We start from the raw sequence: 13,941 nt of genomic DNA, 5'->3' as shown, positions 1-13,941 counted from the left end.
AAGGAACTGCTCATGATCCAAAGCATACCACCTCATCTGTGAAGCATGGTGGAGGTAGTGTTATGGCGTGGGATTGTATGGCTGACACTGGAACTGGTTCCCTTGTATTTATTTATAGATAATGTGACTGCTGACAAAAGCAGCAGGATGAATTATTAAGTGTTTAGGGCTATATTATCTGCTCAGATTCAGCCAAATGCTTCAAAAATTAATTGGACGGCACTTTACAGTGCAGATGGACAATGACCCGAAGCGTACTGCAAAAGCAACCCAATACTTTAAAGGCAAAGAAGTGGAATGTTCTGCAATGGCCAAGTCAATCACCTGACCTAAATCAAATTGAGCATGCATTTCACTTGTAGACAAAACACCCCAAGAACAAGCAGGAATTGAAGACAGCTGCACTAAAAGGCCTGGCAGAGCATCACCAGGGAAGAAACCCAGCAACTGGTGATGCTATGGGTTCCAGACTTCAGGCAGTAATTGACTGCAAAGGATGTTAGTTTGTCCAATTACTTTTGAGACCCTAGAATTGGGGGGCTATGTACAAAAATGGTTGTAATTCCTACACGGTTCAGACAATAATTGACAAAGATGAAAGTCTACACTTAAAGCACATCTTGATTGTTTCCGTTCAAATCCATTGTGTTCGTGTACAGAGCCAAAATTATGCAAATTGTCACTGTCCTAATACTTATGGACCCGACTGTAATATGTTGTTTAAGCAGTATGACAGAGCATGCAGTCAGAAAATTGTATCCATATGGGAATACAATTGCACTGAAAATGTTGTAAAATGCAGAGTTAAGATGGAATTGAGCCTCTATTAATGAAAATGGCCAATACTGTCAGGCGAGTTGGTTTTGAATTCATTCATAAATAATGGTTCAAATAGAATTGAACACCACCTTTTAATTTAAAACAGTATATTTGTCTTTATGGAACTAGGCAAGTATAAAAAGTTAAATGGAAAATGATAACAGTTCTGTTCCTAAAATCTTTAATTTGAAGTCTTTGAGTGATATACTGCAACTAAGTTGAATTGAAGAGTGCAAGTTATTTTAGGATGTTTTTAGGCCACATTTTCATAAATGCAGTCAATGCATTGTTTACTTCACAAGGCTTTCTGTAGAGCTTGAATTAAAATTCTAAGACAGCCACAAAACAATTAAGATTGGGTTCAAATTTCAGAAACCCATCCCTTTTATTGCCTTCTTTAAAGCGTATGATCCACTCCGAAGTTCGGTGTTGATGCACAGTCACACAGATATCTGCTGTCAGGGTTCAGACCCCACATCTGTGCCCCTACCAGTCCCTGCTGGCCTGGAAGACCCCTCTGCTCCTCCCTGCTTACCTGTTGTAGCGAGCTCCAGGTGACTTGCGCTGGCCTGTAGCTCTTTACCACTATAGCCTGGTCCTCCCCGGGTGGCTCCACGTGGACAAAGTCATCATCATCCGCAATAGTGGTGGGCTGCAGCCCCCGCTCCCTGATCTCCTGGTACAACCGAGGATCTACGGCCAAGAGAAACGAATTGGAATAACTTTATTGTTCTATGCAATGTTGAAATGGCTTTTGTAGTTATGTGATACTGACATGGAACATTTTGAAATGTTTGAATAACTTTAAGTCCTCACTTGACTGTCATTAAGAACCCTTAATTTGGCACATTCAGCATGGTTACATGGACACAATAAGACGATTATTGTGGATAGTCAGATTAATATACGTTACATGCTTTGCAAGAAGAACGATTTCCCTAACAAGCCTGTATACAGTACATCTGAAATCAGGTTACTGATGGGCCTTTTGATACATGCAAAACATTGGCTTTCTACCACAATGACCATGTTATTTTTGCGAAGACTATTTAATTTGGAGTTGGGACATAGTTCTCACATAAATTTTAAGATGCATATAAGTTTTTCCGCACTCACTTTACTTGCGCACAAGAGCGAGGATTGCGCTACCGGTGCATAGATCAAATATACAGCTGATTAAGCGTTCCAGTACCATGTCCTAATAATTCAAAAGATTGCTCAGAAAACCAGGTGCTTTAAAATCGGCATGTTTACTTTATGACCTTAACGTGATTAAGATAAGCAGATCAAGGTGCTTACATGACTAATACCATACTCCGCCTTCTGCCATAATCAGTTTAATATTGAATTATTAGTGTGCATGTTAACGTACTCAATGAGAAATATCCAGTATCTCTAGGAGCAATAGTTACGATTTGTCGGGTTGAATATTTTCTTAGCCATAAAATAAGCTTTTAAAACATGTTTTTATCCAGGGTTTCCCCATTTTCTGCCTGTGGGATGCCATTGTCCATTCTAGAACACAGGCACACGAGTATCTCCCACTTCTACAGGCGGAAAATGGGAGACCCTGGATAAAAACGAGTTTTAAACGCTCATTTGATAGCGAAGGACACATTCAACCTGACGAATCGTAATTATTGTTCCTAAAAATACTGGATATGCCTCTAACGTTATTTTGGTGAAGTAGTTTAGATTTGGTTGATCAAGGACGCCAGGCTACGGAAGTTTCCGCAACGAGCCATCTGTCTAAACAATGGCTCGCTGCAGGACAAAGCCACATGCTAACCAGGAATGACGGTCAACCAATTCTATTTGAACTTCAAGAAGTGAATTGAAAATAAATGACAGAAATCTTCACTCGAAAGAAATAATGCGCAATTTTAGATTCATGAACTGGATTTTGATTAATCCCCTGACTTTCCCATATTTAAAAATGTATTGAATAACCAAGATGCTAATTGTTCTTTGTCATTTGATCTTTGCCTGTCATCTGCTAGCCTGGGTGCCAGTCTATTTCTGCTCTTTTGCAAACTTATGCAGAAATACACTGGCATGACTAGTCATCTGGATCTCTAGGGGCAAAGCCCTGTCAGCCGGGAGGAGTGACACATAAGTACCGTCTTTGAATGAGCCCCCGTGCCTCTGGTTCCTCTTTCTCCCCAAGGTTCTCTAGAAAGGAGATGGTGGAAACATGAGTTAATCATAGAACAGGCATCATCAACTAGATTCAGCCACAGGATGATTTTTTCTTGAGCGGATGATCAGGGGGCCAGAACATAATTACAAATCATTTGTAGACTGCATAAAGCCCAAACATAATATTTGGCTAAGATATCATATCAAACCTTGCTTACATTGGTATACAATCACATACTGTATATCTCACGATTATGTGTGGAAATACTTTAAAACATATTTCAAAAAAGAAAATCACTTGGAGCTGATTTGCTCGTGTTCTTACAGTCTTGTCCCCCCCCCCGCCAAAAAATCTAATAAAAAAATAACTCGCCCCGGGAAAAATTTGGCCCACGTGCCACCAGTTGGGGAACATTGTCACAGAGGAATGAATGTAGGAGAGGGCCTCCACAGAAGGACATGGAGTCCTCTCAATTTTGTCAGTATGTTTTGCTCCATGTTAAAACCATAGTGCAGGACTTCCTCGACTGACAACACTAACAGTTTATGCATGGGAAGCTGTCCTTGAAATTTGACCTCACTAACTAAAAAGATGGCTTCTAACTTAGGGACTTATCACCAGCACTATGGAACTGATGACTCAAGACAGCTAGGTTGCTGAATAGACACACTGAGGAGTGAGGTGTCCAATAGAACTATCCCTTCCAGAACAACAGAAGTTTTCTACCACAGTTTCAGTGATTGAAATTAGCCAACAGACCTGGTCTCCCAGGTCTAAAGCAAACATGTTCAATCATAAACACAAAGTGCCTGTGGAGCTCCAGGACCAGGGTTGCCTACCGCTAGGGGATAGCAGGGGGCTAGAGGTGAAATTCAGCCAGCGATACGCTCACACTTGCCTTGCGTCCGGGAAGGTGTGCCGGCCCTGGGCTGGAGGCTCTGCTGTCCTCCTTCACAGGCATGAGCGTGTTCGCACCCCCGTTGTTCACAGCAATGGCTTCCATGTCAGGGCTGGTCACCGCCACCCGGTACGACTGGTTCCTGCGGTTCCTCCTCGATGAGAAGCCATTCCCGTCACTGTCGTAGTCCTCCCAGGACGCATCAGGCTCCATGGCAGAGTGACGGCTCCTGGAGGAGGAGGTGGTGGAGTCGGCCTCCAGACCCAAGGGGAAGGTGACCACGGTGGTGTGGTGGCGGGGCTTACTGGGCCGACTGGTCACCGCCAGACTCTTGGGGATTAGCTGTTGGGTGCCCAGCTTCCGCGCCGCCGCACTCTGAGTGCTCAGGACCACCGGCTTCCGCACCGTAGAGCCTTCGGCCAATGAGGGCTCGGCCTGGGACGTGGGCGAGCCCTGCGGTTGGCCATGGTGGTTGTCCAGCGAGTCACAGTCCAGCTGCAGGTCGGAAGAGAAGCGTTGCTCCAGCAGGAGGGAGGTCTGGTCGCCCATGGAGCCGTCTGATTGTCTGTTGGACATTCCTGGTCCGTGGTCCCGGTGGTTCAACGTCTACCTGCCTGAGAGCTTGTTTATCTCTGCAGCATCAGCAAAAGGCTACCATAGCAGCATAGAGACTGTTGGAACAAATACAGGATGTCAACTGGAGCCAGGTAGGGGATTTAAGTTTTGCAATTGAATGCAACTATAAAAATAAACATTTGTTTCACTATGTTTCAAAGATTAAACTCAGTGGAATGTGGAAAATATGGGTGGAAATAGATACTGCTTTGAATGTGAATGTCCTGCTTTGAATTTCCCGCTCAAATGCCAGACAACCAGCCAACCGATGTTCCCTGGCTACACAAACTCTTTGCACCGGCCAAACGCTACGCCACTACCACGGACATTAGTTCCTTCTCCACAATGAGTCTGGATCTGAGTAGGGTCCTTGCTATACAGGATCCTTGGGACGTCCCTACCACATTAAAAGCTTAAAAGTGTACACTGAACAAAAATATAAAAACGCAATATGCAACAATTGCAAAGACTTTACTGAGTTACAGCTTGTACAGTGCATTCGGAAAGTACTCAGACCGTAACTTCTTCCACATTGTTATATTATCCTTATTCTAAAATAAATATTTTTAATTCCCCTCAATCTACACACAATACCCCATAATGACAAAGCAGAAACAGGTTTAGAAATGTTTGCAAATTCAGACCCTTTACTCAGTACTTTGTAGAAGCACCTTCGGCAGCAATTACAGCCTCGAGTCTTCTTGGGTATTCTTTTTTGCAGATACTCTCAAGCTCGGTCAGGTTAGATGGGGAGCATCGCTGCATAGCCATTTTCAGGTCTCCCCAGAGATGTTCGATCGGGTTCAAGTGTGGGCTCTGGCTGGGCCACGCAATGACATTCAGAAACTTGTATCGAAGCCACTCCCGTGCTGTCTTGGCTGTGTGCTTAGGGTCATTTTCCTGTCGGAAGGTGAACCTTCACCCCAGTCTGAGGTCCTGAGCAAGTTTCATCAAGGATCTCTGTACTTTTGCTCCGTTCATCTTGCCCTCAATCCTGACTAGCCTCCTAGTCGCTGCTACTGAAAAACATCCCCACAGCATGATGCTGCCACCACCATGCTTCACCGTAAGAATGGTGCCAGGTTTCCTCCAGGCGTGACACTTGGCATTCAGGCCAAAGACTTAAATCTTGGTTTTATCAGACCAGAGAATCGTGTTTCTCATGGTCAAAGATATTTAGGTGCCTATTGGCAAACTCCAAGCAGGCTGTCAAGTACCTTTTACTGAGGAGTTGCTTCCGTCTGGCCACTACCATAAAAGCCTGATTGGTAGAGTGCTGCAGAGATGGTTGTCCTTCTGGAAGGTTCTCCCATCTCCACAGAGGAACTCTGTCATAGTGACCATCAGGTTCTTGGTCACCTCCCTGACCAAGGCCTTTATCCCGATTGCTCAGCACTAGGAAGAATCTTGGTGGTTCCAAACGTCTTCCATTTAAGAATGATGGAGGCCACTGTTCTTAGGGACCTTCAATGCTGCAGAAATGTTTTGGTACCTTGCCCAGATCTGGGCCTTGGCACAATCCTGTCTCTGAGCTCTGCGGACAATTCCTTCGACCTCATGGCTTGGTTTTTGCTCTGACATGCACTGTCAACTGTGGGACCTTATATAGACAGGTGTGTGCCTTTCAAAATCCTGTCCAATCAATTGAATTTACCACAGGTGGACTCCAATCAAGTTGTGGAAACATCTCAAAGATGATCAACGGAAACAGGATGCATCTGAGCTCAATTTCGAGTCTCATAGCAAAGGATCTTAATAGTTACGTAAATACGGTATCTGTTTGTTTAATAAATGTAAAAATCAAAAACCTGTTTTCGCTTTGTCATTATGGTGTATTGAAGGGGGAAACAATAATTTTATCAATTTCAAACTAAGGCTATAACTTAATGTAACAGTATAACTTTACGTCCGTCTCCTCGCCCCGACCCAGGGACCCTCTGCACACATCATCAACTGACACCCACGAAGCATCGTTACCCATCGCTCCACAAAAGCCGTGGCCCTTGCAGAGCAAGGGGAACCACTACTTCAATGTCTCAAAGCGAGTGACGTCACCGATTGAAACGCTATTAGCGCGCACCACCGCTAACTAACTAGCCATTTTACATCGGTTACATTAACAAAATGTGGAAAAAGGGAAGGGGTCTGAATACTTCCGAATGCACTGTACCTTAGGGTAGGGCCGTGGATCAGAAAATAAGTCAGTATCTGGTGTGACCATTTTACTCATGCAGCGCGAAACATTTCCTTCACAGAGTTGATCAGGCTGTTGATTGTGGTCTGTGGAATGTTGTCCCACTCTTCAATGGCTGTGTGAAGTTGCTGGATATTGGCGGGAACTGGAACACGTTATCGTACACATCGATCCAGAGCATCACAAACATGCTCAAATGGGTAACATGTCTGGTGAGTATGCAGGCCATGGAGGAACTGGGACATTTTCATGTTCATTATGCTGAAACATGAGGTGATGGCGGCAGATGAATGGCACGAAAATGGGCCTCAGGATCTCATAGCGGTATCTCTGTGCTTTCAAATGGCCATGTATTAAATGCAATTGTGTTCATTTTCTGTAGATTATGCCTGCCCATACCTCTACCATGGGGCATTCTGTTGACATCAGCAAACCGCTCACCCATACATGCTTTCTGCCATCTGCCCGGTACAGTTGAAACCGGGGTTCATCCATGAAGAACACACTTCTCCAGTGTGCCAGTGGCAATCGATGGTGAGATTTGACCACTGAAGTCAGTTACAACACAGAACTGCAGTCAGGTCAAGACTGATGAGGACGACAAGCACGCAGATGAGCTTCCCTTAGACAGTTTGAGCAGTTTGTGCATAAAATGCTCAGTTGTGCAAACCCTCAGATGATCCTGTAGGTGAAGAAGCCAGATGTTAAGGTCCTGGGCTGGTGTAGTTACATGTGGTTTGCGGTTGGACTTGAGGCATCTGTGGCATTGTGTTGACAAAACAGCACATTTTATTGGCCTTTTATTGTCCCCAGCACAAGCTGCACCTGTGTAATGATCATGCTGTTTAATCAGCTTCTTGATACGCCACACCTATCAGGTGGATGGATTATCTTGGGAAAGGATTAATGCTCACTAACAGAGATGTAAACAAATTTGTGCACAAAATGTAAGAGAAATAAGCTTTTGAAGGTGTAGAAAATATATACATTTTTGTTCAGCGTAAAACGGTTACGTAAGGGTTAACGTTGGGGTTAGGTAAGATTTAAAGTTTGGGTAGGGTAGGCATGTCCCAAGGATCCCAGATAGCACTAACCATCTGAGTACCACCCCAACGATTTCTAGAACAAACACATTCTGACCGTTCTGATTGGTCCAAGAAACCAATAGGTTGGGTCAGAGCCAGAACACACGTGGGTACAGCAGCATTTGAAAATGTGTCATTGGCTTGATACTTTGATTGGATATAGTTTAATTAGTTTTCTACAACACCCGTTTTTTTGGAATGACCAATGATGGCAACATAGCCACGGGAAGCAGTTTGGGAATGGGGGTGCAGTGATTTGGGGGGAGGGGATGACGAAAATTGCCTGCATTGAAGACGTCTATATCGGTCCACTAATACAGAACTAGTAAAAGGCCCAGTGCAGTACTGTTGTGCTTTTTTCTTTTAATACTAAATGTATTTGAGTGTTTTCCAGCATTTGTAACTTGAGTCTGATAATTATCTGTACAAAACAGTTAATCTGACAATACTTGTGGAATATAAAAATACTATATCATTTCCAGTTTCTTGACACTTTGCAAATCCAACTTATTTCTATGTGAAAACTGTAATGGTCTATTCATTCCTTTTCCATGTTAGTAGACACTCTTATCCTAAGCAACTTACAGTAGTGAGTGCATACATTTTCATACTGGTCCCCCATGGGAATCGAACCCACAACCCTAGCATTGCAAGCACCATGCTCTACCAACTGAGCTACAATTTTTTTTTTTTTTACCGTTATTTTACCAGGTAAGTTGACTGAGAACACGTTTTCATTTGCAGCAACGACCTGGGGAATAGTTACAGGGGAGAGGAGGGGGATGAATGAGCCAATTGTAAACTGGGGATTATTAGGTGACCATGATGGTTTGAGGGCCAGATTGGGAATTTAGCCAGGACACCGGGGTTAACACCCCTACTCTTACGATAAGTGCCATGGGATCTTTAATGACCTCAGAGAGTCAGGACACCCGTTTAACGTCCCATCCGAAAGACGTCATCCATCATATACCACTTGATGTTTCAATGTTCTCAATTACTGTATTGTGCATTGTTTTTCTTCATGGCGATGGAAAGTCTACAGGTACAAACCTAGATGACCAGTCTATGTACAATACAGTAATGTACATTTACATTAAGTGGTTTGTAAGGATGGTAAATTAATGCTGCGCAAAACGAGTTTATGTTATTTGATCAAGAAATATATTGAATTTGAGATCCTATTGGCCCGTCCTAGCATCATCTGCATATTTTCGTTAGCGAACGGCTACTGTGTTAAGTGCAAGTGTGCAATAATTCCATTCGCCTTTGCATTAATTCTAAACATTGCGATTTTGTAGCGATTTTGTAAAACTTTGACAACGGGTAAAGTCTACAAAAAGTAGTCCGCTCTGTTCAAAACATATTTTAGTTTTGGGATCAAAAAAACTGTACGGAGATCAAATGTTTCATTGTTCGCAGAATGTCGGCCAAAATTAATCTTCTTCCATCTTCTCCCACTACCGGCGACTGGGGTTCTCTCACTACCATATTTGGTAGTGAGTGGAAACGCCAAGCGGATGCTTCACATTTATACATCAGGTGAAATGTCTGTGTTATTGTTCTATCGCTCTGCCATTTCCTGGTTGCTAAAACTCCAATAGTTCGCCTAATTTCAGTTTGTGACAAAATAAACGAGTGTAGGGAATTATTGTACCATCTAAACCGCTGTGAATGATATTTTCAGCTGTTTGAAACCGAAAGTAAAACAGATGCAAAAACAAAACGTAAGAATGGTAAGCATAGAAATAGGACAGAATAGATCTACCGCTTCTTAGGCTTGCTTTCAAGTAGAATGGTAGATCTATAACTCACAATTCTATGTGAATTTGGTCGTGTCGCCCAAAAAGTTACATATTGCAACTTCAACTGTGCCCGTTCCCAACGGAATAACATGGCAATCAACCCATGACTCGCCCCTCACACCTACCCTCTACATACCCCCAACACAAATCTGTGAACTGACTGAACTGCATTTATAACAGTTTGTAATAAACCGAGTAAGCTACTTTACAGACGCATGTATTATAGCCTTGAGGGAAAAAACGACTTGCACTGCAGCCAAACATCACCCGAACCCGTGTCTATCACACAGGTAGATTGTGTAACTGTAGGTTTATAAATCATAATGACTGTACACTTTTTTTTTTAAGTTAGAACGCAAGTATGGTAAAGTATGGTAGTTTATGTAGGCTATGGGATCTCAATTTGGTAACTGGCCTATAATTTGCAAAGACAACGTTGTAGGGACAAAAATACGAATAAGTGTATATCGATGCAGTATTTGTAACAACCCCATTTATCACATATTCGTGTTTTATGTTCATAATTTCAATAAAACAATGGCCTACGCACGGTGGGTGCACCTCCTGAAAACTTCACCGTGTATAAGTTGATTAGAAAGGAATGTGAGCGTCGCACTCACACGGTCCACGACCACTATAGCTCTAAACTAAACGTAATTAAAAACTACTTATAAATGTAGTACTACTGTACCTGTCCAACTCGAAAAAAATTGTCATCTTCCAAACAACTACGTGTTATATATCTTGCATGTGTTCAGAAAGTGTCCAGCAGAACAGTCGCGGAATAAAAAAAAAAAAGTAGGCTAAATTGACTCCCTTTCGTGTAGACTACTTTTCCTACTCTTCCTCCTCAGTTTACATATATAACAGAGCCCATCAATCTGTGCATGTTACGTCACTACAGGTGTGTGAGGGCGCGTTCCTCTGTCCAGGCGTTGCTGAAGCATACCAGATCTTACAATGCCTGGATAGGTATTTTAAGTATCAGCTAACCATATATGTTATAGCAGTCTGTCAGTGGATGACACAGTCTATAACGTAACACGCAAACGTTGGTTGACGCTTGCAACGTCTGAGGAGGTGAATGCGACCTGAAATCTGCTGTCAAAACAGCGAGATTTTGACAATGTCAGAATATTTTCCAGAGAAGCATTGGTTAAATATGAAGCTATTGCGATGTAGCTTAATTGATAGATTATCCCTTTGAAATTGAATTTCATTTGTCAGTGGATTAAATTGAGAGAAAAACAATTACAACATAATTTGAAGCTACACATTTGCTTGTTTAGTCAACCCATAAAATATGACGCACCAATAAACCTACATAAACAAAGGAGCAATAGGGTTTAACTACAAGGTGCATTTCATTACATTTTCAAACTCAAATTCCACTTGAAATAGCAGTCTCTGCTAAAAGTGATATTGCATGACAACATTATTTACCACCTGTTTTGAAGCTGTCTATAATGTGTTTACAAATCTCTTATGGCAACCAAAACAATGGAGTAGATTCTCATTTTTGGTATTATGATGGGGAAGTATTATAATACTGTAAATCACATTCTTATAACGTAAATTTATATTTTCATTAGTTGAAATGGCGAATGAACGACTGAAAATCACACAGATGTACGTTTTTACTGACTAGTAGGCCTACAGATCCTTATATAACCCCTATGGTCCTCCCGCTCTAGGGGCCAACTCCAGGATAAAGGTCTCCCCTGTTCTGGTGAAGAGTTTGCTATATGACTGGGGTGCCATCTAGTGTGTTTACAGCTATATTACATGTGCAAGGCAGTGGTAGAGAATCAACTGAAAAAGATAAAAGATTGCAGTAAATTGTAATTTATTTAATTCCATTTGACAGTCTGAAAATATAGTTTTACATTAATGAAGCAATAATCTATGTAAGCAAGGCTGAGAACTGTAATATCATGCAATTTTGGAACAATGAAACAACAAGTATTGAGGGTTACTATATACAGTATTTATGTATAGAAAATCTTCTAATGGCAATGACGTTTACATAGTTTTGAATTTCAACATCAATATGGCATCCAATGAATTGAATATTTCCAAATGATTTCTCAACAAAGGACCATGCACTTCCTAATATATTATGTATGTAATGTATATGTTTGATACACCCAAAATATACAAAGTAAACCTACAGCACATTTTCTGACATTGAGGGGTTCCCATATATTTGTTATATACACATTCAGAAAGACACATCTGGCACATTTCTCTGGTCCAACAACTCTAGCCACAACAACTACAGTGCACAGTCTACCAACCTATAAAACCTACAATGTGTCTATGGTCATTTCTGAGAAAGATGATGCCCGAGTTACCTTTAGTTTGGTCCCCTGGCAAAAAACACACAATTTGCCTAAATTAAAACCTGTAGGTGGATTGAAAATAATAATGTAGGTGAATAGGAAAACAATGAGAAAGAATAGAAAGCCAACATTTTCCTGTGATCCACATAATGGTATTATACACAGAGCAGCATAATTGAAGGAGTGTTTAATTTTAGCCGGAGAACACACAAAGAAAAAGGGCATCCATGAGGACTTGTGTTTCTCAGACACACACACAGAGGAGAGAGAGTGGGGGAGAGAAAGAAAGAAAGAGAGAACATTCTCCTCTAGTAAAGGGATCTGCTCATAAAATATTAACTTCCAAGGTTTACTGGGACAAACCAGATATAGGTCACAGGACAGGAGTCACTGATGTTTTTTGAGGACTTTTGCAACATTCAGTTTGCTGGTTAGACTTCTGTTACGATTGTGCCCCTAATATTTTCCAGATCACTTCAAAAAAACATGTTTGCTTGTTGAACTCAGAGATTTGCTAAATAGTCTTTTTTCAAAGTTGCATGGATATTTCTTGGCATGGTTGTGAAATGTGGTCTGGGGTGTTCAATTCTCTTGGATAACAAGAGACGTGCTTTTGTTTTGACAACACAGAAAATTATGACATCCATAAGACACAATATGCAAGACACAAACAATTCACCATGATCACAATAACTTAACATTTAATGACATTCATTGAAAAATAAAAAAGGGTTATATGCTCAATTTATTAATTATTAATTTAAGATGATACGTTACTTAAATTACGCTTTCCAGAACTAGCTAAATTAAACCCATTTTAAAAATGTTTCTGGTTGCAGTTAAAAACCATATGATATTCATGTCCACTGAAAAATGTAAAGTAGGGACCTCTATCAATTTCCCATCTGTTTCAATAATATCTCTGCAGTTCAGATGGGCTCGGTGAGAAATAGCATCATTACGTAGAATGGCCTGATTCCATGTCTTTGTGCATTAAATGCAGATTAGGATATATGCAGTATAGAAATGCCTGCTGTCATAGGAAAACAAATATTTAAGTCTTAAGCATCTATCAGAGTCCAAAACGTGTATGTGTACGCACAGCAGTGTTCTAGAATATTGGACCGTTGGCTTTCCTCCTTTTCAAATTCTCAGCACAGCTCAAGCAATCTCTCCAACTATCAACACATTCAAATGAATAGAGGACGTGTACGACGAGCCGCGTTGGTTGGGAATTATGGGGGAGGTGCGCATTCGGGCTGTGCGTCCCCGCGGACGGTGGCCTCAGAGCCTCGTAGCTATGTCACAATGGGATGCCGGACTATAGCATCACTGCGTCATTGCACTCTGAATTACACTTTACTGGAGGTTATGTTCAACAAGCTGTTGCTTATTACGTTGACCATGACACTTTCCATCCTAAAAGCAAACATACAGTAGCCTACAACAGTTTAGTTTAAGAGCTCAGTTATCAATGTAAGTAGTGGGTGTGGCAGATGCAGGGAAAACGGATGACATTTGGGAAAAATGGCTGGACATATAGCCATGACAGATGTAATCACCACAGTAAAAAACTACTTTTCCCACAATGCCCCACAAGAGAGACCAACATTGAGCAAGGTTGTGATAGTGTACGGTGTGGGAACTTTCTACAAAGTGTCATGTTAAACAACTTGACGTAAAGTAAGCTAGTGTATATGATTCAAGACTTAGGGTCTTCATGGTAGTTGGGTTGGGGGGGTTGACAATGAAGGTGCAGAGGGTTGGACAGGGAGGTTGATGTGGGCAAGGACCTGGGGGTGCCATGGAGAAGGGCTGTCTACGGTTTTGCTATGTCTCCTTTCTTTAGGATGATCTGCCGTTGCCATGGCGCCAGTTTGCTCTCGTCGTAACCCAGGGTCCGTAGTCGCTCCTGCTCCGTCTTCTCCTCGCTCTCCTTCTCCTTCTTTGCTCGCTCCTCCTCTTTTCTGAGTGCACCAATGAGAGGGAAGGAGAATACAAGGTGTCAGTATGATTCAATGCTTGTGTACCATAACAAGTGAC

At 41.9% G+C, this 13,941-nt stretch overlaps 2 protein-coding genes across 3 annotated transcripts in view; both read right to left on the bottom strand.

Annotated features, from left to right (window-relative positions):
* The window catches only part of arhgef16 (Rho guanine nucleotide exchange factor (GEF) 16), a 38,127-nt gene extending 27,682 nt beyond the window's left edge, over positions 1-10,445 (bottom strand). Inside the window, exons 1-4 of the mRNA XM_055892652.1 lie at positions 10,248-10,445; positions 3,858-4,528; positions 2,940-2,991; positions 1,355-1,512 (exon numbers count right to left, since the gene is read on the bottom strand). Coding sequence (XP_055748627.1) covers positions 1,355-1,512; positions 2,940-2,991; positions 3,858-4,433 — 786 coding nt within the window. The 5' untranslated portion in view covers positions 4,434-4,528; positions 10,248-10,445. The remainder of the gene's footprint in view (positions 1-1,354; positions 1,513-2,939; positions 2,992-3,857; positions 4,529-10,247) is intronic.
* Positions 10,446-11,380: 935 nt separating this feature from the next.
* The window catches only part of espn (espin), a 105,629-nt gene continuing 103,068 nt past the window's right edge, over positions 11,381-13,941 (bottom strand). For both annotated transcript variants that reach the window (XM_055892649.1, XM_055892650.1), the window contains one exon: positions 11,381-13,865. In XM_055892649.1, coding sequence (XP_055748624.1) covers positions 13,718-13,865 — 148 coding nt within the window. In that variant the 3' untranslated portion in view covers positions 11,381-13,717. The remainder of the gene's footprint in view (positions 13,866-13,941) is intronic.

This window comes from Salvelinus fontinalis, chromosome 31, assembly GCF_029448725.1.
Source record: "Salvelinus fontinalis isolate EN_2023a chromosome 31, ASM2944872v1, whole genome shotgun sequence".
In the NCBI taxonomy this organism is placed as follows: Eukaryota; Metazoa; Chordata; class Actinopteri; order Salmoniformes; family Salmonidae; genus Salvelinus; species Salvelinus fontinalis.
This window is presented reverse-complemented; position numbering and strand designations above follow the sequence as displayed.